The following is a 24,271-nucleotide window of genomic DNA, read 5'->3' on the forward strand; positions in this document are numbered from 1 at the left end:
ATTTTCTGGTTAGTATCAATGATGCAATCTGTCACATGACCCTCTATGTTTCCTCCAATCCCAGAAGCTGAAACAACCTGCCTGATAAGAACCCCCTCTCCTTCTCTAAAGAAAATTAACCTTGCCTGAAACAATGTTGTTTTCTTTTGCTAATAACTTTGTCCCACCCAGTTTTTGCCTTTAAATGCCTTCGATGACCTAGAGCTTCTTGGAGCACTTCTCTGCTTGCCAGATTGGATGTTGCCTGATTCATGAACTACTCAATGAAGACAGTTAGATTTTTACATTTACTCAATTGAGTTTCTGGTCTTTAATATGTTTAAAAGTTTGACTTATTTTTCAGATCACATTAAAAAATTCCAGATAATACTGCATGCCTGAAGTACTGGTTAGCCAGAGTAATTCCTGGAGTGAACAGTAGGATTATTTTCTGTACACATTTCTCTTTACTATCTACCTTTGCCACTCAGTCATTCTGAGTGTAAATACTTCCTTCCTGCTGTTTGAGGGCTTTACTTCTGGAGAATTACTTGGCTTTAAATACTTACCTATTTCATAGTTCTTACAAAATAGGTAAATTATAATGTTAAGCAAATTTTCTATTTTATGGTAGGATAAAAAACACTGAACACAGCCAAATCTACATGTTGGTTTGCAATGCCCTAATAATTAGATTTTAGTGAACACTATACTACACATTAATCTTTTAGTTAATAAGAGTAATTCAGGGCCACACCTTCAGAATGCAACAGGTGAAATTCAGTCTTTCAGAAGGCAAAGGATAACTCTAGGTACTGGGTTCAAAGGACATATGACTTCATTACACATAGCAGTAGGCATTTAATATTAGTATAAAAAAATCCAAATTTTATAATTTAAATGGTGGTAACACAATAACACCTGGTTGTTTAAGTGTTTCTGTTTGTCTTAATGTACTTGTATCCATGTATTGCTGGTCATGGAAATGTTGGCAACTAGAAAGAGGGGTTGGAGAAAGACTCGCACGCATATGCGTGTATTCACACAGTTGCTTTTTCAAACTCAGGTTTCTATAACTGAAGAGCTGCTCTTTATACCTTAGTGGAATGTGATGTAGCTGAAACAGGAATTCGAAAGCGATATGGCAGACAAAAATGAAATGCATTTGAAAAAACCGTATTTTCTTGTTATTGTGGAATATTTTTAACAAACCTCTTTTAAAAGAAATAATATTTCCACCCCCAACATCAAAACAGCTAAAACAATACCCTTTACTCTTGGCTATTAGAAAAAGTATCTGTTTTTATAGGATTATTTCAATAACTCATTCTTTCAACTTTAGGTAAAACTTTGTGTGTTTCTTCTGCTTCTAACCGTATCACCAGGATCATAAAGGGTATTTAGGTGCCCCAAGGGGTGTTGAGCTGTTATTTGGGGTAACTCTGACCTAAGGCAACATTTTGAGAGACCAAGAACATTTTCTTTCACATTGTAGTTCCATCTACATTCCAGAGCAGTTACAACTGATTAGGACAGTTTCTACTTTCTATTCAAAAACTCTTGGAAAACCATGCCAGATTTGCATTTCAATAATGATGACAATCATTGCCGGCATACCATCTGAAACAAAAGCTTTTGGGGTATTAAAAAGAAATTATTTTTGTAAAATACATAAGTGGTCATAGTTATATAAAAATACAATCATTCACATATTAATACATGAATATATTTGTATAGAACAAGTACAAGTATGTTTCATGTTTATTACACCATCCCTTTCACTATTTATGAGCACCTAAATTTTGCATCTAGCACAGAGTTCCACATTAGCGATTAAAAAAAAAATGTAGTCCTGCTTTTTGGGTTTAGTGGGGGAGACCACAAAAAAAGCAACAATATATCATAGCTCTGATACAAGATATACATGGGATATTGAGGATGCATTTCTATTCAATAACGTAAGAGAATGGTGACATGAATTTTTGAGAGATGGAATGAAGGGGGAAAAAAGTTTAGAGAAACCTAAAGGCAACATATTGATTTGACAATTAGACTTGTATCAAAACTCTGTAAAAGGCTACAGTTGTTTAACAAGCTCCTAAAATAGAACTGTAGGTCCGTCAATCTGTCAAAGTTCCTGACTCTGGTCTAACCATAAACGAAGGACAGCGAGCTCAGCTGGTTAGTGTCTGTCCTTGTACAGGGGTGCAGGTTGCATCCGCAGTAAGGGCACATAGAGAATAACCAATGAACGCATAAATATGTGGAACAAATTAATGTTTCTCTCTCTCTTCCTTCCCCTCTTTCTAAAATCAGTAAATTACAACAAAATAGTTTAGTGCCCCAACTTAGAACCTAAATTAAAGAAATAAAAATTTCTCTCTCGGGTTTGCCATATTACTTTGCTGTTTTTTTAATCAAGAAATAAATTTTCTCTTAGTTGTTAAAAATATGCTTGGAGCTACAATGTTTTAACATGCTAATGCCAGGGAAGCAATTTCCAGTAAACTGCCCCTAATCAAAATGTAACATTGCTTCTGTAGAACTAGCACAGTCCCAAACAGGTTTTTATTTTTAAGTTAGAATTGCCGATAGTTCTTTTCCTTTCCGAATGGTGGTCTTCACTTATCGTTGCACTCCTGTTGCCACCTGAAAAAGCAACTTTGTCTTCCAAATCAAACCTGTGGGGGCGACAGCCTGAACAATTAAAAGAAAAGACATCCCTGCTGAAGATAAAGCTCCACCTGTTGAGGTTAGCTAGCTTACAGAGCCGGGCGGGTTCTCCCCTCTAGGTAAGGGCGGATGTTAAGCACTCCGTCTCTAAGAACCCACCCCGGAGGAGTTTAGGTAGTTATCTTGCAAACAGCTGCAATGTCTGCCAGGCTGACTGCCCCCTGCCAGTCGAAGGGCAAGGGGACCGCATGGCAGCCACGACTGCACTGCACAAAAGGCAGCACTTATCGCGAGGAGTCACCAGCCTTCTGTGGACCCCGCAGCTCCGACGCTAGGGCATCATCCTCCGAGGGGACGAGGGCGGCGCGGCCCGGGGAAAGCCCAGGTGCGCGAAAGAGAGGAAGGCTTCGCCACGCACGGAGGAAGAAAGCCTGACTCATGTGGCGGTGGCAGTGGCGGCGGGCTCCTGGGAACTGAAACTCGTGATGCTGTTGCTGCGGAGAAAAGCCTCATTATCTATTCCGCAGGCGGGGGGACACCACCCAGGGCGCGTACACCCGACACCCAGGGCTCCAACAACCTCCTCGCCGCGCTCCTTTTTCTACCGCGCGCGCGCGCGCGCGCGCGCGCGAGACGGCCGCGTGTGAAAAAAAGAGCGGACACACCTAACCTGCGCGTTCCCCTTATCCTGCCCTACCCCCACTCAGGCAGAGTCTTAGAGGCCGACCCGGATTCGCTCCCCCGGCCGAAATTCTCCCCCGCCCCCAACCCCTAGCTTCGGCGCCTCCTCCAGCTTTCGGCAATTTCCGTCGGGACACCAGCTCTCGCCGAGGTCCGAACACCCGTCGCCTCCTCCTTTGCCGGACCCGGCTTTATGTCTGCGGCGTCCGAGCGCATGCGCATACGCCATCTTTCCTCTTTCCCCTTTGCTGGTCCCCTCCCCCGCCGCCGCCACCGCCTTCTCTCGCCGACGTTCGCCCCTCCTCCTCCTCCTGCGCTCGGGCGCAGGTCCCTCCTCTCCCAATGCCGCGAGAGACCGGAGGATACGGTGAAGCGGGAGAAGAACACTAGTAACAACCATCTCAGCCCCCTCCCTGCCCGCTGCCCTCCCCCGGCACTCACCCGCCCCGTTGGCCGACACCGACCAACCCCACCTCTCGTTCCTTTGAACAGCGTCGGCTGCAGTCGCTGCACCAGCCCGCCTGGCCACCAACGCCGCCGAGAAAGGAGCAGCTGCCGCTTGTGGCCCCCTCCCGCCCGGGCCGCGAGAGCAGCAGGGTGAGGACGATCCGGCTGCGGAGGAAGAGGACGGGAGCGGCTCGCACCCTCCGCGCTAGCGCACGTCCCGCCGCCTTTCGGAAAGGCTCGGGCGCTGGCCCCTTACTCCCCGAGGACGCGAGCCGAGCCGAGGCGCCTGCCCTGAGGGAGGAAAATGCTCGGGCTCCATGGCTGCCAGTGATGGAGCGGTCCCAGGGCTCCCGCTGCCACTGCCGCCGCACCCCGGCCGTATTCCGCGAGGACCCGGCGTCTCTGCGCGCCCGCCCGCGCCTCGTTGCTGGGCTCAGCCTACCGGGCGCCCCACCGCCGCCCCGCTCGGAGCCTCGTCGCCCCGGCCCCAGCCTTGGCCAGCGTTTCCTCCCGGAGCAGCCACCGCGAGCCCTGGGGGTTTGAAAGGGTCCGCGGGGCGTGGGGGGAGGGCTGAGCGGGGACAGCGGGGCTGAGAGGGGAGGTTTGAGCGACACTGAGCTCGGGGCTCGCTGGCCGCGGCCGCGGCGCCGGGGGTGGCTAGGGGAAGGCGATACTCGCTCTGCGCTGCCTTCGTGCAGAGCGACCGGGAGGGTTCTGCAGCGGCCGCCACCGGGGCGGCGGGAGGAGGGTTTGAGGTGGCCTCTGAGTAGTCCGGAGAAGGTGGGCATTTCTCGGTTTTCCCATCCCCTCCTCTGGTTTCCCCGCTCCGCTTTTCTTCCCCTCCCCACCGCCCCGCACCCCACGTGAAGCGGAATATAAAGCGGGGGAGGGGGTGTGAGGCTAGAGGGGAAAGTGAATGGTGAAGGACTGAAGGGGTCCCCCCCTTCGGGTCCCCGGCCGCCCTGTTCACCATCGTTCATCCTCCCTTCCCGAAGCTCTCCTTCGAAGGCAGGAGCAGCCGGCGCCTTCAGCTGAGGAGGAGAAGGAGGATCGCGCCGGGCGGAGCGTCGGGTCCCGTTTTCCTCCCGGCGTCTTGAATACAAAGATTACCGTGCAGAAGGAAATTGGCACTAGCCTCCTCCGCTCCCCGTACCCAACACAATGCACCAGCCGCCTGAGTCCGCCGCCGCCGCGGCCGCTGCAGACATTAGTGGTAGGAAGATGGCGCACCCGGCAATGTTCCCTAGAAGGGGCAGCGGCAGTGGCAGCGCCTCTGCTCTCAATGCAGCAGGTACCGGCGTTGGTAGTAATGCCACATCTTCCGAGGATCTTCCGCCTCCGTCGCTCCTCCAGCCTCCACCTCCTGCAGCATCTTGTACGTCGGGACCACAGCCTCCGCCTCCACAAAGCCTGAATCTCCTTTCTCAGGCTCAGCTGCAGACACAGCCTCTTGCACCAGGCGGAACTCAAATGAAAAAGAAAAGTGGCTTTCAGATAACTAGCGTTACTCCAGCCCAGATCTCTGCCAGCATCAGCTCTAATAACAGTATAGCAGAAGACACTGAGAGCTATGATGATTTGGATGAATCTCACACGGAAGATCTGTCGTCTTCCGAGATCCTTGACGTATCACTTTCCAGGGCTACCGACTTAGGGGAACCTGAACGCAGCTCCTCAGAAGAGACGCTTAATAACTTCCAGGAAGCTGAGACACCTGGGGCAGTCTCTCCCAACCAGCCTCACCTTCCCCAGCCTCATTTGCCTCACCTTCCACAACAGAATGTTGTGATTAATGGGAATGCTCATCCACACCACCTCCATCACCACCATCACATTCATCATGGGCACCACCTCCACCATGGGCACCACCACCCATCCCATGCTGGTGTGGCCAGTACATCCATTCCTGGAGGGCCACCCTCAAGCCCAGTCTCCAGAAAACTCTCTACAACTGGAAGCTCTGACAGTGTTATACCAGCTGCTCCAACTTCTGCTGCATCATCGGGTGGCTCACCTGCATCTGTAATGACTAATATTCGTGCTCCCAGTACTACCAGCAGTATAGGTATAAATTCTGTTACTGGCACTAATACAGTGAATAATGTTAACATTACTGCTGTGGGCAGTTTTAATCCTAATGTGACAAGCAACATGCTGGGTAATGCTAATATAAATGCAGGCAATATACCTAGTGCTGCTAGTGTGAGTGGTGGGCCTGGAGTTAGCAGCAGTGTTAATGTGAATATCTTGAGTGGCATGGGCAATGGTACTGTTTCTTCTGCTGTTAACAGCGTACCTAATGCAGCTGCAGGGATGGCTGTGGGATCAGTTTCAAGTCAGCAACAACAGCCAACAATTAACACTTCAAGGTTCAGAGTTGTGAAGTTAGATTCTAGTTCTGAACCCTTTAAAAAAGGTAGGTGGACTTGCACTGAGTTCTATGAAAAAGAGAGTGCTGTACCTGCAACAGAAAGTGTGGTGATAAATAAAGTGGTGGAAACTGTAAAACAAAACCCAACAGAAGTCACTTCTGAGAGGGAGAGCACTAGTGGGAGTTCAGTGAGCAGTAGTGTCAGCACACTGAGTCACTACACAGAGAGTGTGGGAAGTGGAGAGATGGGAGCCCCTACTGTGGTGGTGCAGCAACAGCAGCAGCAACAACCAGCTCTTCAAGGTTTGCCCCTTCAGCAGATGGATTTCAGTAGCACTGGTCCACAGAGCATTTCAGCAGTTAGTATACCACAGAGTGTTTCTCAGTCACAGATTTCACAAGTACAATTACAGTCTCAAGAACTGAGCTATCAGCAAAAGCAAGGTATTCAACCAGTACCTCTGCAAGCCACTATCAATGCTGCGACTGGTATCCAGCCATCACCTGTTAATGTGGTTGGTGTAACTTCAGCTTTAGGTCAGCCGCCTTCCATTTCTAGTTTGGCTCAACCCCAACTGCCATATTCTCAGACGGCTCCTCCTGTGCAAGCTCCCCTTCCAGGGGCACCACCCCAGCAGTTACAATATGGACAACAATCGACTGTTCCCACACAGATGACTCCAGGTCATGGTAAACCAGTGACTCAAATTTCTACTTCAGAGTTTGTACAGCAGCAGCCGAGTCTTCAAAAAGCAGTGTCCTCTGGTCAGCCTAGTTCTGCAGCAATGGGAGCAGGAACAACGGTGATTCCTATGGCTCAGCCACAGAGTATCCAGCTGCCAGTGCAGTCCATGGCAGTCCAAGCACAACCTGTAGGGGCATCTGGCCAGCCTGTTGGCCAGGCTCAAACAACAGTATCTGCTGTACCTGCTGGCAGTCAAATTGCAAATATTGGTCAACAAGCAAATGTACCCACTGCAGTTCAGCAGCCCTCTTCCCAAGTCACACCTTCAGTTATTCAGCAAGGTGCTCCTCCATCTTCACAAATAGTTCCACCTGCTCAAACTGCGATTATTCATCAGGGAGTTCAAACTAGTGCTTCAAGCCTTCCTCAACAACTGGTCATTGCACCCCAAAGTACCTTGTTAACTGTGCCTCCCCAGCCACAAGGAGTAGAATCAGTAGCTCAAGGAGTTGTTTCACAGCAGTTGCCTGCAGTTAGTCCTGTACCCTCTGCTAGTAGTATTTCTGTTACAAATCAGGTTAGTTCAGCTGGTCCTTCTGGAATGTCTTCTGCCCCAACAAACTTGGTTGCACCACAGAATATAGCACAAACCCCTGCCATTCAAAATGGTAACGTGGTTCAAAGTGTTAGTCAACCTCCCTCCATAGCAGCTAATATAAATTTGCCTTTGGCACAACAGATATCACTAAGTTCTCAGTTCTCTGCACAATCATTAGCTCAGGCAATTGGAAGCCAAATTGAAGATGCCAGGCGCCCAGCGGAACCCTCCTTAGTTGGCTTACCTCAGACTATCAGTGGTGACAGTGGGGGAATGTCAGCAGTTTCAGATGGGAGTAGCAGCAGCCTAGCAGCCTCTGCTTCTCTTTTCCCGTTGAAGGTGCTACCGCTGGTGGATGGCGAGGATGAGAGGTAAGATCATGCCGTATTTCTCCAGACATTTAACAGATTCAGAACTTATTTAGTAGCTATGTATGTAAATGGTGTAAGTAATATATAAACATTTGACAAACTAGTTATTGAGCATTAAGAATGGGGTTGGGAGAACTAAGTGGTTTTTATTTATAAAGTGCTTTTTTAAAAAATAAATTACAAACGGAAACTTGACTTTGAACCCATATAATAGTAAATCTGTTCTTCTGAATGGGTAAAATCCTTATAATCATCTCTTGGGAGGGGTGTGGTTCCCACATTTGTTTTTCTTTACTAGACTGGACAGTCCTTTTCAGTTCTACTGTGTTTGATCTTAGTCTGTGAAAGATACTGTTACCTGCTTTTCCTAGTCATATGTTATAGGAAAGATAACCTAATCTGGGTTATACAGTTTGTCCTCAGACTGTAATTAACCAGCTTTTGCGTATGTATTTAACGGTCATTTTATCTGAACAGTAAAGGAGGAATGGGAATCGTAAGGGGGTTTTTTTGGAGGGCGGGGGAGGACATCCACTGTCAAAAATACCAGATTTATTTTTGATGTTAGTAAGCTGTACATTTTTACTTTTGCATAGTAGATCAAGGTGGTAGCCATTTTAAAAGAGTAAAGAAAGTATTTTTGCTGTGTATAATGAGCACTTTTTTGCCCAAATGTTTGAGGGAACAATAAGGATGTGCATTATACGTGGGTATAATGATTATATACTATGGGTATAATCCCATGTGTAATGTGCATGAAACTGTGGGTGCACATTATACACAGGAGCATATTATACATGGCAAAATACGTAAGTCTTGAAGGGTTGAATTTATAGAGACATGAAAATAAGACTGTTTTGCTAATCTATTCCACTTGTTCCTTTCTTATCAAAAAACCCAATAAAGCCTAAAATATATTATTGAACTAGTGTTTTCTTAATTGAATTGGAAATAATGCTCTAATCACACTTACTGAGTCAAATTGTCTTTGAGGCTGACTGGCTAGAAAAGCTGTGAAATCTCTAATGATTCTGCATTGCTTTAAACTAAGTTGACATTAACAGTGTTACAACAAATTTACCAGTCTGACTAACCTTGAAAAAAATAATACAGGAGTTATGGAACTGTGGAACTGTGAAAGGCCTGAAAGATATTTAATTATTTTAGTGTTAGTTGGAGATTTTTGTGATTGAACTTTCATAAAACCAATAGGAACATTTATATTCTAAATACATATTTGTGGTTTTCACTTTGGAAAAATTAAGCATATTTCCAAAGAATTGCAACTTTAGTAAAAGAAAAAGGCCAAATATTTCAGTAAGGTTTTCCTGATTTTTTTAGTTACTTAAAAGAAGGTAAAAGGCATGGTTTATGGAGAGAATTTAAAATCTTGTTTTTCAAGATTTTTATTAGTTTTCTAACAGCCATATGATTAAAATCTTGTTACCTAACTAGATGTATTCTGTACCAGGTACAAAACTGTACTTTAAAAAGTAGACCTTTTGTCAGAGGTAGTTTCATTAATAGCCTATTATAATTATTGTTAAATCTTTAATTTTATCATATTATGCTAATACTCATCTGTAATTGCTAATATTCACCTATAATTTTAAAGGTTATTACTCCAAATATTAATTTTTCCTAAATCTAAAGGATGTAATCTGGGTGAAGCCCCTATAAAAACAGGTTATATGGGTGGTTAATTTAGAGAAATGAAAGAAGGGTGAAACATATAAATGAAAACCATACATTTTGAATTCAGACCTGCCATGATTTTGGTTAATTACCGTGTGGTCTCCAGGCATGACTTGCTCTTTATTTCCTTCTGGTGGTAGGGCATGATAGAACTTTCCACAACTTGCTTTTCCAAAGTCAGATGTTGGTATCTTCAACTAGGTTTTTAACTGTAGGGATAGAGTCTCAGTTTAAGGTATTAGTACAAAAATAATTTTTTCATGTAGTGACTGAGATGAAGATTAATTAGGTACAAATTATGTAGAAAGGTTTGGAATTAAAGGGACAAAAAGATACTGAGAAATATGATTCAATATTGGTATTAAGTAACTTGAGTTGACTGTTCCTGTTTTGAATTTACTACGTATTTTGAACCTTTGTTAACATAAAAGTGATCAAATCTTGAAAATTTTTGTTTCAGTTATCCTTTAAATTCTGAAAAATAAAAATATTTCATCCCCAAAATACCTGTAAAATTCAGAAAAGATAAATATATTATTTTCTTTATTTTGTTTTAATTGCAGATTATTTCTTTTGTCACTATAGTTTGGAAAAAGAAATGTTTTATTTAAATTTTCCCTTGGAAGGAGATTTGAGAATACCTACAAAAGAAAAAAATGATAATGATTTAAAAAATTCTTTTACTTTTTGTTCTCATGTTAGTTTCTGTGTCACTTGCATATTTTGGGTTTGGTCACCTGTTAGTCTCTCATGAAGAAAGGGCTACATTATAATTAAATATTATGACTTAGAAAACATGTTAACAAACTTTTGGTTGTGGTTTTTTGGTTGGTAGGACAAAGCAAGAGTTACTCTTTAGTGATCTTTCGAAATAATGCTCAACGCTTTAAATTAAGAAAAAATTTAAAAAATGTATATTAGACATTTGGAAGATGTTTTAGTTGGCCACTGGGAGACACTATAAAGACAAGAAACATGGATCAGACAGTAAGATTATATCTTGTTTTTAAAAATTCATTCTCATTAAAAAGGTCTTAATGTCTTATTTTAGTCTGTAGCATGAATTTACCTTTTCAACACAGGAGAAAATAGAGGAATTTAACACTGATAGATAATCTTTTGTGTTTTGTGATTAGTACAGCCTCTTACGTGAAATTGTTCAAACTTCTAGTCATCGTTTAAGACAGCTCAGATGTTACCTCTGAAGCATTCTTTTCACCCAGGGAATGTTGTTTCCTTAGCACTTTTCAGTGTTCCTCTATTTAAGGCACTGAGCACATTCAATTTATTCAATTTATGTTTAACCATTTTTTTTTTCCCCCACAAGACTATGAGTTTCTCAAGGGCAAGAACTAAATATTTTTGAAAAAATTAATGAACAGAACTTTCTGTGCTGCTTCTGTCAGGATTCAAAATTTATATTGCCTCTTAAACACAACTGTTGGAGATATATAATCATATAGTTTATTCAACAAATTGAAAAGAAATGAATAAAAAAATTTGCTTTTGCACCCTTTATTGCATCATTCCTTGAGCTGAATTGACATCGATCTTCTAACTGTAGTAGGCCCTCAAATATTTATTAAAGAGAAATGAGAGTTATCTGCAGTATAAAATAGGAGTAATATTCATTTTGACTGCTTCTGAGAATGGTAGCATCAGATATAATAATTTAACTGTGAAATACTTTCATGAGTTTTAATTTTATTTAGGGTATACCCGGACAAGAGTCAAATAATTTATGTGGTTATCAGACAGAAACTTCCTGCCCCCTTCTTTTTCATTTTCCCTTTCCCAGAAGCAATTACTTTCACCTCTTTTCGCTGATTATTGTGACACTTTGTATTCTTTAAATAACTTGTATTGGTTAGGAGCATGGACTCCGGAATTAGAATGTTTAGGTTTGTCATTTACTAGTTTTATGTAATTTTGGGCTATTTAACCTCTCTCTGTCTCAGTTTGCTCATTTTAAAAATAGGGATTAATCGTACCTTCCTCAGGTTTGTTATAAGAATTAAGGGAATTTGGAAAGCCCTTAGAACTATGTCTAATTCATTTGCCCTATATAAGAATGTGTTAAATAAACTACTTGTTTTTCTTTTTGGCCTTATTAACTTCCTGGCTATAAAATGAAGCTTTAACTGTTGTCATCACCTACTCAGCTGGTACCCCTTCCTCATAATAATTATGATCAGATCATTATTGATTATTCAGTATTCTTGTACAATATGATTACTTTTCCCATCCTGTAACAACATCCTGCACTTGCTTCCCTTCTCCCATCCCACAGCTATCTAGTAAACATAGTATACTAGTATATATGGTATATATATATATATTTCTATATACTGTTTAGCATATTTAGTCATTCCCTCTCCACCCCCAGTTTTTCATGTTTTCATGTATAATCTGTTTCCTTCAAGTTGCCTTTGTCTCATTTTTGTGTTTTGGGTTTAACTTCTTGTGATATTCTTTTCTCAGGTGTTTGGTGATTATAGGTTGTCTGCTTGCACTTAAGTGTAGAAGACCAAAGAACTGATAAATTCTTAGTGTGACTTGTTGACCGTTACCATAGAGAGGGTGATCTGGCTGGAGTTCATTGTCATCCAGTTCCCTCCCCAACCCTCTGCCTTCTCATTTTCTCTATAGTTATGACTAATTCAACTTTTCATCAAATGTCTCAAGATGTTTAGAAATATCAGGTATTGTTATCAATTTTGTCTTCCTGAGGAAGTTTCATTCTTATCCTTCTGACCTCCATTGTGGACTGATTGCCCTCTAGACTTGGTACACAAGTTTTATCATGGGATTCCCTTCATTTTCTCCTATGGTTAGATCTCCATTTTCTAGTGACCCATGTCCTGCTTATTCTTGGTTTACTTGATGTTATAAAAATCGTTTTAGTTTGCCCTGGCACTTGTTTGAGTGTATTATTTTACAATTTTGCTCTGTTGCTTTTTAGTTTCCATATTGCTTTTGAGAAGTTTGAAGCCATTCTGATTCCTCATATATTGTGTGTGACCTGTGTGTATTTTGGTTTTCCTTTGTTTTCCCCTTGTGTACTCCCTCCTTCCCTCAGTTTTCTCATTTTTTAAATCTCTGAAAGCCCTTAAGATTATATTTGTTTCCAGTGTTCTGAAATTTTACAATGAGAGTGTCCTAGTTTGGGTCTCTTTTCATCCATAGTGCTGAGTACTTGACACGACCTTTCAGTTTCGAAGCACCTTTTAATCCTGGGATTATTTTCTTGAATGAGGTTGTTGATTCTTTCCATTTTCTCCCTTTTTCCCCCTTTATCAAACACCTGTTGTTAGGATAATGGACCTTCTTGATCAGTCTTCTGATTTTCTCATATTTTCTTTTCTATTCTTAATCTTTTTTTCTTTTGCTCTACTTCTTTTGAGTTTTCATCTACTATATATTTGATTTCCAAGAGCTTTTCTTTTTGTCTTTGCTTCTTTTAAATAGTATCCTGTTCTAAAAATGACAGTACCTTCTCTTACTGTCTAAACCTATAAATGATAGGGTTTTGTTTTTTATTAAAATTTTTTTCCACCCTGTGTGATCTACCTCCCGTTTTCTTTTTTTTTCCCCTTTTTAAATTTTTTAGTTTTTATTTGCTTTGTTTGGTGGTTCTGTATAAGAGTAGGGGAATAAAATGCTGATTATAAGTCTTGCCAGCCTCACTGTATGGTACCAGGCTGGGCTGTTTGGTTGGAGGACTGTTGATGTCAGTATCTTCAGGTCTTTCCTTCTAGGGGGCTAGATTCCCTATAGAAGGCTCTTCTGATTCTTGCATGGACGTGAAGGCCTACCTACATTTTGGGGGAAGGGGAGAGGGGAATGCAGTAAAAGATTTTGGGGAGTCTTAGCAACCTCACAAATGTTTCTTCACTTAATCATCCTGTTTTCAGTATGTTCTCCTGCCTACTGCTATGTCTGATTTACTCAGTCTGGGGATCTTGTGTTTCATATTCTCCAGAGAATGTATTTTCAGGTTTTTTTTGCTGAGGTTGGGGAGGGACTTTTGGGATCTGTGGGGCTTATTGCTGAAGGAGACTTTTAAACAATCTTTCTTATTTTAACATCCTCTCACCCTCACATCCCACATCAGATGTTATGTGGTACTGCCAATTCCTGAGTCTTTTGGGGATTTTACAGTTTAAATTGGGTTCATTCTTGGCTTTCTCCACTATTTGCTAAAGATTTGATTTTCTAGTGTTTTGCTAAGTCATTTGTCACTCAGCCATCTGTTTTCCAGCTTCCAGATTTTTGTTGCTATTGTCTTTGCACCTGTTCCCTTAACTTTTGTGACCTTGTGTCTTTATATCTTAAAAAAAATTTTTTTTGTCATTTAGTGGGATTTTTAGGAAAGTAGTATAAAGTAGCTGTGTGTGTGCTATCATTTACACCTATCTTAACTGTGGAATACTGCATTATTAAATGTAAGAGCTCTGTGAATTTTAATAAAGTAATTGCTTCAAGATTTGATCTATAAAATTTATAATATAAATTTTAAGAGTAGAATTGCTTAGCTTGTATCTAGCAGAAATAGGAATAGTATCTAACCCAGTATTTGAATTCACGGAAGTGATTAAAAATGTTAGAATTAGATTTAGTTGATATTTATTATCCCATTTAACTATCTCAACAGTCTTGTGAATTAAATTTCTTCTCTTTTACTGGTGAATAAACTGAAGGTTACTTAGTTTATTAGAAAGACAAAGTGAGTTGTCTAAATTTGCATATATAGCAGTAAAGCAGAGCTAGGATTAAAAGCCATTTTTCTAATTCAAAATCTAGTGCTGATTCTATTTATAAAGACAACGAGAACTAATGCTGATGCCCATAAATAATATTAGAGTGTCTATAAACATGAAAAAAGATGTGTGTAGAACATACTAACATTTGCCTGTAAACCCTTGGCTAGAAAGAAGTCATCACAGTGGTGTACCTGGAATGCAGTAGACTTTCAAATGTTAAGTTAATTAACGTTAATTTTTTTTCTTTTGGAAGTTGTAGGAAAATTATCTTTTCAGGAAGATTAATTTTCTACTTTAAATTTAGTCTTTGTAACATTGGCTTCAGAATTACAAAAAACAATTAGATTTATTTCTTGTTTAGAAAGTTTAATTTAAAAATATTAAACTGTAAAGCATGACCTGTTCTGATCCTGCAATATTAGCACCCTGGTGGTAGTTTTTTCCCTATGTCACCATGTTAGGGTTGACTATGTATGTCATAGTAAGAATATGCTTTAATGGCTCATTGAAACATTACATGAGGGAAAAAAATGTAAGGTATCTTTACATTATTTTAAAGAACTATTTATGAGTTTTAGATTCTATAATGTTTTCTCTAGCTTTCATATATTAAAATGTCATCCTTATTGTCTGTGTCTCCCTCCGTCCCCCATCTTCCTGTATTTTTGTGTGTGTGTGTGTGTGTGTGTGTGTGTGTGTGACAAGTCAGTATGACCTGGAAATCTTACTTGACCTTTTGTTGTTATTAGGCCAAGTTCACCTTTATTTTACTTCCTTTTCTGAAACACTCTTGCTTTCAGTGATGATTGCCTTCTTAGTTTCTTCCCACGTTACTAACCACTCCTTTTCAGTTTCTTTCAGATTGACTTTATCAGACTCAGTGTTGGGGCTTCTTTGAATTTCTGAGTCTTTTTCCTACTACCTTTCCCCTAGGAAATCATATGTTCTATGGCTTTAAATACAATGTTTGCTGTCACCTCCTGAATGCATATTACTGCCCCACACTTCTTAACTTTGACTGTCTTTGTAATACCTCTACTCTCATTCTTACAGGTCTTTCAATCTCAACAAATAAACTTTACCTAACCTCTCAAATTTTCTCCTTTAGTCATTCTCATTTTAACATTTCTTAATCTGCAGTGGCCTCTCGCTAGCATCCTGCAACAGTCTTGCCTTTATCTTGTAGTCAGAATAATATTCTTTAAATGGAAATCTATTCAGATCACTCACCCCAAACCCCTTAAAGCTGTCCATTTCTGTTGTTTACTTCTGGCCTTATATTTCATTTTCTCCCTCACTTTCTGTATTCCCACTGCCTTCTTTTAGTTCCTTAAATTGTCATCTATTCTTACTTTTTCCCCTGTGTTTTGGCACATTTTGCTCCTGTACCTAAATATTCCCTCTTTCACCTCCCTTTCATTCCTCCTTAAAGTTTAACTGTCACTTTTTGAGAGGCCTTCTTTGATATAACTAATCTAAATTTAGGTTCTTTGTTACTCTTCAGTAGTACCTTGTTCTTTTGTAATGCTTATTACAGTTTGTAATTTTTGTGGGGTTTTTTTTTCATGATTATTATGTTGATGATCTTAAGCTTCATAAGAGGGATGTTTGGTTTGCTACTATATAGCTAAAGTATATATTTCAGTGCCTTACAGTAGGTACTCAGTAAAAATCTACTTAAATACATGAAAAATATTTTTAATATTGATATAAGGACAACATATCTTTTAAAAAACACTGTTATGATTTATTTGAAAGGTAGATGAGTTCTTTATGATCATTTGATATCACTCTTTTCTCCTGTAATAGAGATAATTGAGAATTAATTGATTATATTAATTGATTGCTGTATTTGATCCAAAAAATCCATGTGTTGTTGCTGCTTTTAGCAAGCATTTTGTTTTTATGCTTATTTTGTATGTATTTTTTTAAGCTTTTATTTATTTATTTTTAGAGAAATGGGAAGGAAGGGAGAAAGAGAGGTAAAGAAACATGGATGTGTGAAAGACACATCAAGTGGTTGCCTCTTACACTTCCCCAATCAGGGACCTGGCCTGCAACCCAGGCATGTGCCCTGACTGGGAATCAAACCAGCAGCCCTTTGGTTCACAGGCCTGTGCTCAATCCACTGAGCCACACCAGCTAGGGCTATTTTATATTTATTTAATACTTGTGTTTATGCCAATAGAATTTCTCCAGCTTGAATAAAACAAAAACCCATTTATATCAAAAGCAGAGTATCATTATTTATCTACTTTTGACTGGGTCAGCTACTTTAGCATACAGTGATTCTTAAATGTTTAAGTATTATCTTGGAAGTTCTTTGGTGCAGTTTCAGCTGTTGAAAATATAAACATTTAACTTGTAAAATGACATGTTCCTATTAAAAAAATTTTCTTTATTAAAGAATTTTGAACAGTTTAGTAACCTTTGAGTTAATTAATTGTTTAAAATTCCTAACTGATCCATTTTACTTAGGGTTATTGTAGCTTTTGTTATTAAGCCAGTAAGTTATAGACTATGTCAAGGGAGAGGCACCATGGAAAAATTTTGTCAGTAATCAGAATTAGCAATACATTTTGTTGATTATTTATGGGCCTTAAATGAGAGTAAAAAATACATTGAGAGATGAGGTTTTTAGGGAAGAGAAAATGTATTAGGTTGGCCAAAAAGTCCGTTTGGGTTTTTTCTGTAAAACAAAAGACACGTTTTTTATTTTTACCAATAACTGTATTGATTTGGGTATTTTGAGTATGTCAGCTATTTCACACTATTGGCTTCTAGTGGATAGAGACGTGATGTGCTGCTAAACACCTTCCAATGCATAAGGCAGCCCTATAGCAAATAATTATTTGGTCAAAATGTCAGTAGTACCAAGAAACATCGCAAACCACTTTTGACACATTCCATCAGTCACAATACTTTCTTCATACATGGCACAAATCTTTTTTTGCATTTATCATGTTTTTACCTTTTTTGAGATAATGAAACATAATGTGTTGAAAATGTTTCATATTTTCTTCCATCTTCAATATTAAAATTGCTGCCAAAATTCACCAATTTTGATTTTTTTTAATGCATAGCTAATATGACAGCTGTCACAATACAATCTAACAAAATTGTTTCAGATGAAGTTAAAGACAACTGAGCACTACTACAGCCATTGTACAGAAAAAAACTAAACGAACTTTTTGGCCAACTCAATAGAATGCTTTTAGAGAAGGGAAAATACAGAATCTGATGTTGTAGTACAGTGTAGAGGTTAGTTCTCAGAGTCTCTGAAGTCTTCTTATCCTTTTTGTGGGCGTAGTGTTAAAAGTGGTTGTCTTGCTTAAAACCATTTTTGTGTTGACTGGAGAGATTTGCTGTGGCTTGATTTTATTGAGTATTAATTTTAGATCATGGTAAATGGTTGCTCTTCCTCATCCATGGAGCCATAGAATAAAGGGTTACTCTGAACTTCATGTGGTTAAGACAGATGAACTAGCATCTCATTTTTCCAGGCCTCCCAGATAATTTTAGTGTATCAGCTCACTACTCGGGTTGAGGAACTCCTGATACCCTGTGTATGCCGAAGTATTCTATTTTTTTTTTTTTTTTTTTTTTTTTTTAGTAAATTGTAGAGAGACTGATTGTAAAACTGCTTGTTGTTAAGAGGCTTCATTCTCTCTTAGCTCACCTAGTTATCTAATTTCTTTGGTTATTAGGTTTTCTTTGTATATAGTCACATGGTAACAAAGAGCATATTGACTTGTTAGGAATACTTTGAAGGTATAAATGTACAGTTGAAATAATATCTAGTATTACATTTTTGCTATTATATGGCTATGATATTATATCTAGGGGCGATAGTAATAAAACTGCATTCTTGGTGTGATTTTGGGAGGTTGTTTTAGCAAAGCACTTTGAAATAGATTTTGTCCTCTTGAGTTCTAGCAGTCTTAAAGTTGGTAAGATGCTTTCGTTCAATTTTCACAGAGGAAAAAAATGGAGTCTTTGGTTCATTTATTTGGTCAGTAATTAAATATTATTTCTACTGATTTTATGTAACTTACAAAAATTATATATAATATATATTATGTACTTATTTTAGCTTGTTCATGGACAGACTCTACACCAGTTTAGTAATGACAACAGTAGTAATAGCGGTTGGAATAGCTGAATAGTATTTATTATATGCACTTAACATATATCAACTTATTTAATTCTCAGAACAAGCTTACTTATCCATTAGTTATTAAGTACCATTATTTATTCCCATTTTGCAGGTAAGGAAACTGAAGCATAGTGAGATTAAGCAATTTATTCAAAGTCACATAGCTAGTTAGTGGGAACTGGTACTTAATTAAGCTGGGGTGTAAGTTCCAGAATTTGTGCTCTTAACAACTTTTGTGGTCTGTCGCCTCTCTAGCATATGATCAGAACCAAGGTATTCTGTTATTTCCTCAGTCAGCTTAAATGCTGGGAACTGCAAATATTTCTTATCTTATTATATCCTCAAATACTATTGTGTTAATCTTGGAAGTTTGGGTAGGGATACTAATCTTGTTCTTGTACTCAAGAATATAAACTCCATGAGAGCAAGAACCTTAGTTATCTAGTTTACCTCTGTATTCCCAATTCATGGCATAGTGCTTGGCTCATAGTATTTTCTGAAATATTTGTTGAATAAGTGAATTCAGACTTGGGGCAGAAGAAACTCCACAAACATCCAACACAGGGATATAATTACTGCCAAATACTTTGCTATTCTGATACCATTACACAAAATGGCATAGACATTTTGAAGAAGGTTCAGTTCTTTCCACATATATTACTATACCTATTGTATTAAATTCTCTCCGTCTCCTCTTCACTGATCTGTCAAATGGGCATAACTTATTGAGTGGGTGTAAATCATTATATCTAGTAATGGTGTAGCAAAGCTTTAATCAAACATGGTTCTTATCCTCAAGGGGAGTGTATACCACATATATATGGGGAAAGTATGACTATTTAAGTGCAAAGTAAGTTTTAAACTACATGAAATATGAAATTAAAGAGTCAGAGCTGGGAATCTTGAGATTTCATTCAACCCTTGATTTATATGATAGCTGGAGAAACACGTTTAGAGAGGCTAAGCGAATTCTCTGACATAATGCTATAAAATGTTTCTTAGCGATTGGAACTAGAATGCTAATCTCCAAAATGGCATTGGAAATTGCATTCAAAGTTCACAGATAGGATAGAATTGACCATTGGGAGGTCAGGAAAGCAGGGTTACTTGAACTGACTTTTTGAAAGTTTTGCGTTGAAGAATGTTTTAGGTAGAATACTAATACAAGTGGGAGGAAATAAAAACATTCTGGGCATCAGTAAGGCAACAGTTGGACTTACTAAGTTTGTCTCAGGAAGGGATAGAAAGTGACTAAAGACTGAATTGGGGAATGATTTGGCCCTTAAGTCTTGTTGACTAAATGGTGTTTAAGGAAGATTACTATACAAGAAATCTGTAGTTTGCATTAGAGTAGGGGTGCACCTAGAAGCAGGAAGGGCCAGTTAGGAAATTATGTTTTTCTGTTATTAATGACTGAAGGACATAAATTAGGGTGATAGTGATTGTCCCTGTAAAATGATTTGGTACAGGAACCCTTTGGTTAGCAAATTTCTCAACTTATAAAAATACTATATTCACTTTCCTAGCTGCTTTATAAAAGCAATATGTTTCTCTTCTCATTTTTAAAAAGAAATATAACTTAATATCCCTGAAAACCTGTTACGTATAACTATAGTTCGAAAGGTCTGAAGGATAAGTGGTTATAACTTAAGGTAGGATTTTTGGCAATTTAATATTTTCATAGGGTTTATCTGTGTCTTATCCAAAGCAGATGTGCCGCAAATACATTTAGTAGAAAAAAGAAATACAAGTGAATGTGAACTTATATTTTAGGATTCCTTCTGTACATTCATGAATGTGAACTAGTATTTTAAGACAGGTTATTTACATTTGTGGTTGTTATAGAGACTTTTGCCTGCTTCCTTTTCATGCTAATCGTCGTCAGTCTCTTCCAGATAATGGACAGAGGAGGTGTTATTTCTTCCTATCCTCTGAGCACTCCCAGGCATCTACCAAAATGGAAATAGTATAGATTTATTTAAAATGTGAGCAGCATTAATACTGTTATTGACTCTAAATGTCATTAATATGATTGTTTTATTGACATTTAAACTGCCACAAACCTCCCTTCCTTATTTGTTTATATATTGGTGCCTTTTTTCAGTTTGCCATTTTTTTTAAAGCCAGAATTTATTTCTGTTTAAAAATGCTCAAGAGACTTTAAAAAGGCCCAAAGGCCCAAAGATGTCCAAGTTTAATATAAGACCATACTGAGGTGGTGTCTTTCAGTTTATCCACTACTAAGGTATTCATTTGATCCTTGTTAATGAAACACTCTGATAATTCTTTTAGGTGGGTTGCGGTGATTTCCTCTGACCCTTGGTATCTTTTGTTAATGGCCATCAGCTTATGAACAATGAAAAATGTAATGCCAGAAATAATCGTGAAATGTCTGCAGATTCTACCTGAATATCTTTTCTGCATTATTCTTTGAAACCAGGCCCAGTGATTATCAATTTGAGTAGTGGAGATCATGATGAATGTCATCTGCAAAGACTGGTGTTAAATGCAGCTCATTCAGAACAGAAACCAGCAAACACCCTTCAAAAAAAAAAACTTATTTTACATTTTTTAATTTTGAGAAAGGAATATAATTTTTTAAAAAGGACATTTTGAATAGCCCTTGGATCACAAAGACGTAATTTATTTAATAATCTGCACAGCACTGTGTCTCTCCTTTTTTTAATTAAAAAAGGAACTTTCAGAAACTTTAAAAAAAATTACAGTTGACATTCAATATTAGTTTCAGTTACACAGCATAGTGGTTAGATATTTATATAATTTACTAAGTGATTCCCCGTGATAATTCTAGTACCCACTTGACATATCTCTATTCTTAAGGGGAGCTGACAGTTGAAGTCAAGATTTCAGTGTATGTGTGTCCATATACATATATAATATGTATACATATACACAGAAAATGATAACAGGTAGATTCCATATATTTCTTTCCTACTATTTTTGGTCTTTTGCTTTGGTTTTTTCACCTATTATAATTTATCTTGTAATATTTATATTTATTTTTGCAAGCTGCTTGAAACACTTTAGGGAATGACTTAGGACAGAAATCTAGTAAGTGGGACAATTATGACAAAGTAGGAAATAGTAAATTTTGAGAGGTACTAATAAAGCAATATTGAGAGTTAGAATGTAAAGATCTCATGCTTTTGAGAAGGTGACATTAGAGAAAAGTTTGATAGTGATGGGGATTAGTAAGTGATTTTAATAGAGAAAACTTACACCAAAAAGGTTCAAGGTGCAGGGAGTATTTATAGAAAAGAACATATGACATAGTCTAAGTTGATAGGATATAGTGTCTGTATACAGGAATATACAATAGAAGATAAAGTTAGCCCTGGCTGGTGTGGCTCAGTAGATTGAGTGCTGGCCTGTGAACCAAAGGGTCGCCGGTTCTGTTCCTAGTCAGGGAACATGCCTGGGTTGCAGGCCAAGTCCCCAGTAGGGGGTGTGCGAGAGGCAACCACACATTGATGTTCCTCTCCCTCTCTCTCTTCCTTCCCCTCTCTAAAAATAATAAAATCTTAAAAAAAGAAAAAAAGAGAAAGAAGATAAAGTTAACTTTGAAAAGCCTAAAGGCAAGATTGAGAAGCCTGGATTTAATTGGATATGGAATGGAGGGCCTCTTTTAGGTTATGTATTGTGCAGTGGCTTGATCAGTACTATGTTTCAGGAAAGTGCTGACTTTACTTGGGATATCTCATTGCTTCCCTAATGGGGTATGAGAACTCAGTAATTCCTTTTCTGTCAGTGGTGGAAATGGAGGCACATTCTGTTCGTGGTTGCAATCTGAGCTGGTGGTTTGAACCAGTGACCTTGGCCTCTTTAGGAAAGCTAAGGAGTTAAGGGTCCAGCACACATGGTAACACTCCACTTATACATAGAAGGCTGAACATAGCTCTGGAATGTAAAGGCTTCCAAAACTGCTTGAAATTGTTTACACAAAATAAAGCCATATGGAATTTTTTGTGTGTGACTATTTTTGCATAGCATTTCTGATCCTTTTTTAGACTTTTTTTTCCTAAGGCTTAGATTTGTTGGCTTTATCATCTTATAGCAGAAGAGGGAGGGGAAGGAAAAGAAATGGAATTCTGAGGCACGTAAGGTGACATTGGGAAAGTAGCAGTTTTATAGCCTGACAGCAAGGTAGGAATTAGAAATTTTTAAAAAACTCCGAAGAAACATAATATGGTATTGAATGTTTACCAGTTGAAAGTTAGGTTATGTTTGGTGTATTATTTTAAGAAAGCAAAGACATAGAGAACAAATTCCAAATTGCTGAGCTCCGGGCAAGTATAAAGAGAGAATCTTTTTAGATAGTTTTGTTGTGATACAGTACCTCACTTCACTGTATCATTTAACCATTGACAAATTCCTTTAGTGTTCCATATTGCTTTTTTTCAATTCTAAAATAAGACAAGTGCTTCACATATTTCCAGCTTCTAGACTAGCGAGATTATTCTATATAAGAAATTAATAATGTGTTAGAAATAAAAGCTAGACCTCTACAGACAGAAATTGCTGAGAATGTTTTCAGCAGTAAAATTAAAAGTCCTTAATAGATGCTAAGATTTAAGTGGTTGTTAATCATTTTATTTTTAGTGAAATTACTGGTAAATAATTGACATCTTAGTTACTACTGTGTTCAAGGTAATTTGTAGAAATTACTTAGATAATTTAGTATAATAAAGATTATTCTCCCTCACTATTTTCTTAGACATTTTTATTAATTACCTTTCTCAACACAGTATATCAAATAATTGTGTCAAGGGAAGCTGATTTCTCTTTTCAGATGTCCTTTTTAAAGAAATGGATAATCCAGACGACTTTTTTTGTATAAGGAAGTTTTGTTTATACTTAATATTATATTAATTTTTTTGGTTTTTTAAAAAATTTTAATTGATTTACTTTTAGAGAGAGGGGAAGGGAGGGAGAAAGAGAGGGAGAGAAACAATGAGTGAGAGATACATCAGTCATTGGTTCCCTCTCACATGCTTCCAACTGAAGACCTGGCCCGCAACCCAGGCATGTGCCCTGACTGGGCATTTAACTGGCAACCTCGGTTTGCAGGCCAGCATGCAATACAGAGCCACACCAGGCAGGGCTAATTTTGTTTTCTTAGTTGTGTCCTTTTAGATAGTTTTGTTGTGATATTTTCAACAATGGAAAGTTTTCTCATATAGAGGAAAATGCTCATAGGTTTTAAAAATTACTTTTTAAAGATGGTATTCAGTGAAACTGATATTAGCAAATTTATTTTGGAAAAAGTGCTGCTTTTTAGGTTACAGTTTTTTGCTTGATCTGTTTCTTTGAGTTTTGCTTTGGGTGCAAGGTGGTTGGTTGAGCAGAATTGAGAAAAATCTCTGGTTCTGGCTATATGCTACTACTCATATGCTAATAAGCAATCAACTGTCTGGCTCTTTCCTTTTCTTCTTCTTTTAAAAGGCTTTATCACTATAGATTGTCTTAACTTTTCTTTTAGAGGCAGTCTTAGAGCCAGATCTTTTCTGTGGTTGATACTCCGTATTACTGTAAAATCTTAGAGCTGAATTTGGGTGATTCCTTAGCTGTCCTTGATTGTCATTGCGTTTTTTTCCTCTGTGGGGATCTACCAAACATTATTTACCAGTTTTAAATGACGACAGGATTTGTATGTTTGTACAACCAGTTATATCTATTATTGGGAATTTTACCTATTGTGAGATTCCAGGGAGAAAGGATGGATCAAGAATGAGAAGATGAGATAAGTTCAAACTAGGTATTTTATTTGTTTCCTGCCATTATTTTTGAACCCCGTAATATTAAATCATGATGCTGCATCTCAATTCTTTAGG

The 24,271-nt window shown here is 38.6% G+C and overlaps 1 protein-coding gene across 4 annotated transcripts in view; it reads left to right on the top strand.

Moving 5' to 3' along the window:
• Positions 1 to 3,586: 3,586 nt before the first annotated feature.
• Positions 3,587 to 24,271, top strand: part of TSC22D1 (TSC22 domain family member 1) — a 185,690-nt gene continuing 165,005 nt past the window's right edge. For 3 of the 4 annotated variants that reach the window (XR_008530240.1, XM_054586366.1, XM_054586365.1), the window contains exon 1: positions 4,417 to 7,805. Coding sequence is in view for 3 of the 4 variants with exons in the window: in XM_054586366.1 (XP_054442341.1) it covers positions 4,942 to 7,805 (2,864 nt within the window). In the remaining variant the exon portion in view is untranslated. Of the gene's footprint in view, positions 4,328 to 4,416; positions 7,806 to 24,271 lie in introns of those variants that run through there. The other variant, XM_054586364.1, reaches the window with a different exon arrangement.

The sequence above is a fragment of the Pteronotus mesoamericanus genome, unplaced genomic scaffold, assembly GCF_021234165.1.
Source record: "Pteronotus mesoamericanus isolate MK-2021 breed Mesoamerican mustached bat unplaced genomic scaffold, CSHL_Meso_final contig_94, whole genome shotgun sequence".
NCBI lineage: Eukaryota > Metazoa > Chordata > Mammalia > Chiroptera > Mormoopidae > Pteronotus > Pteronotus mesoamericanus.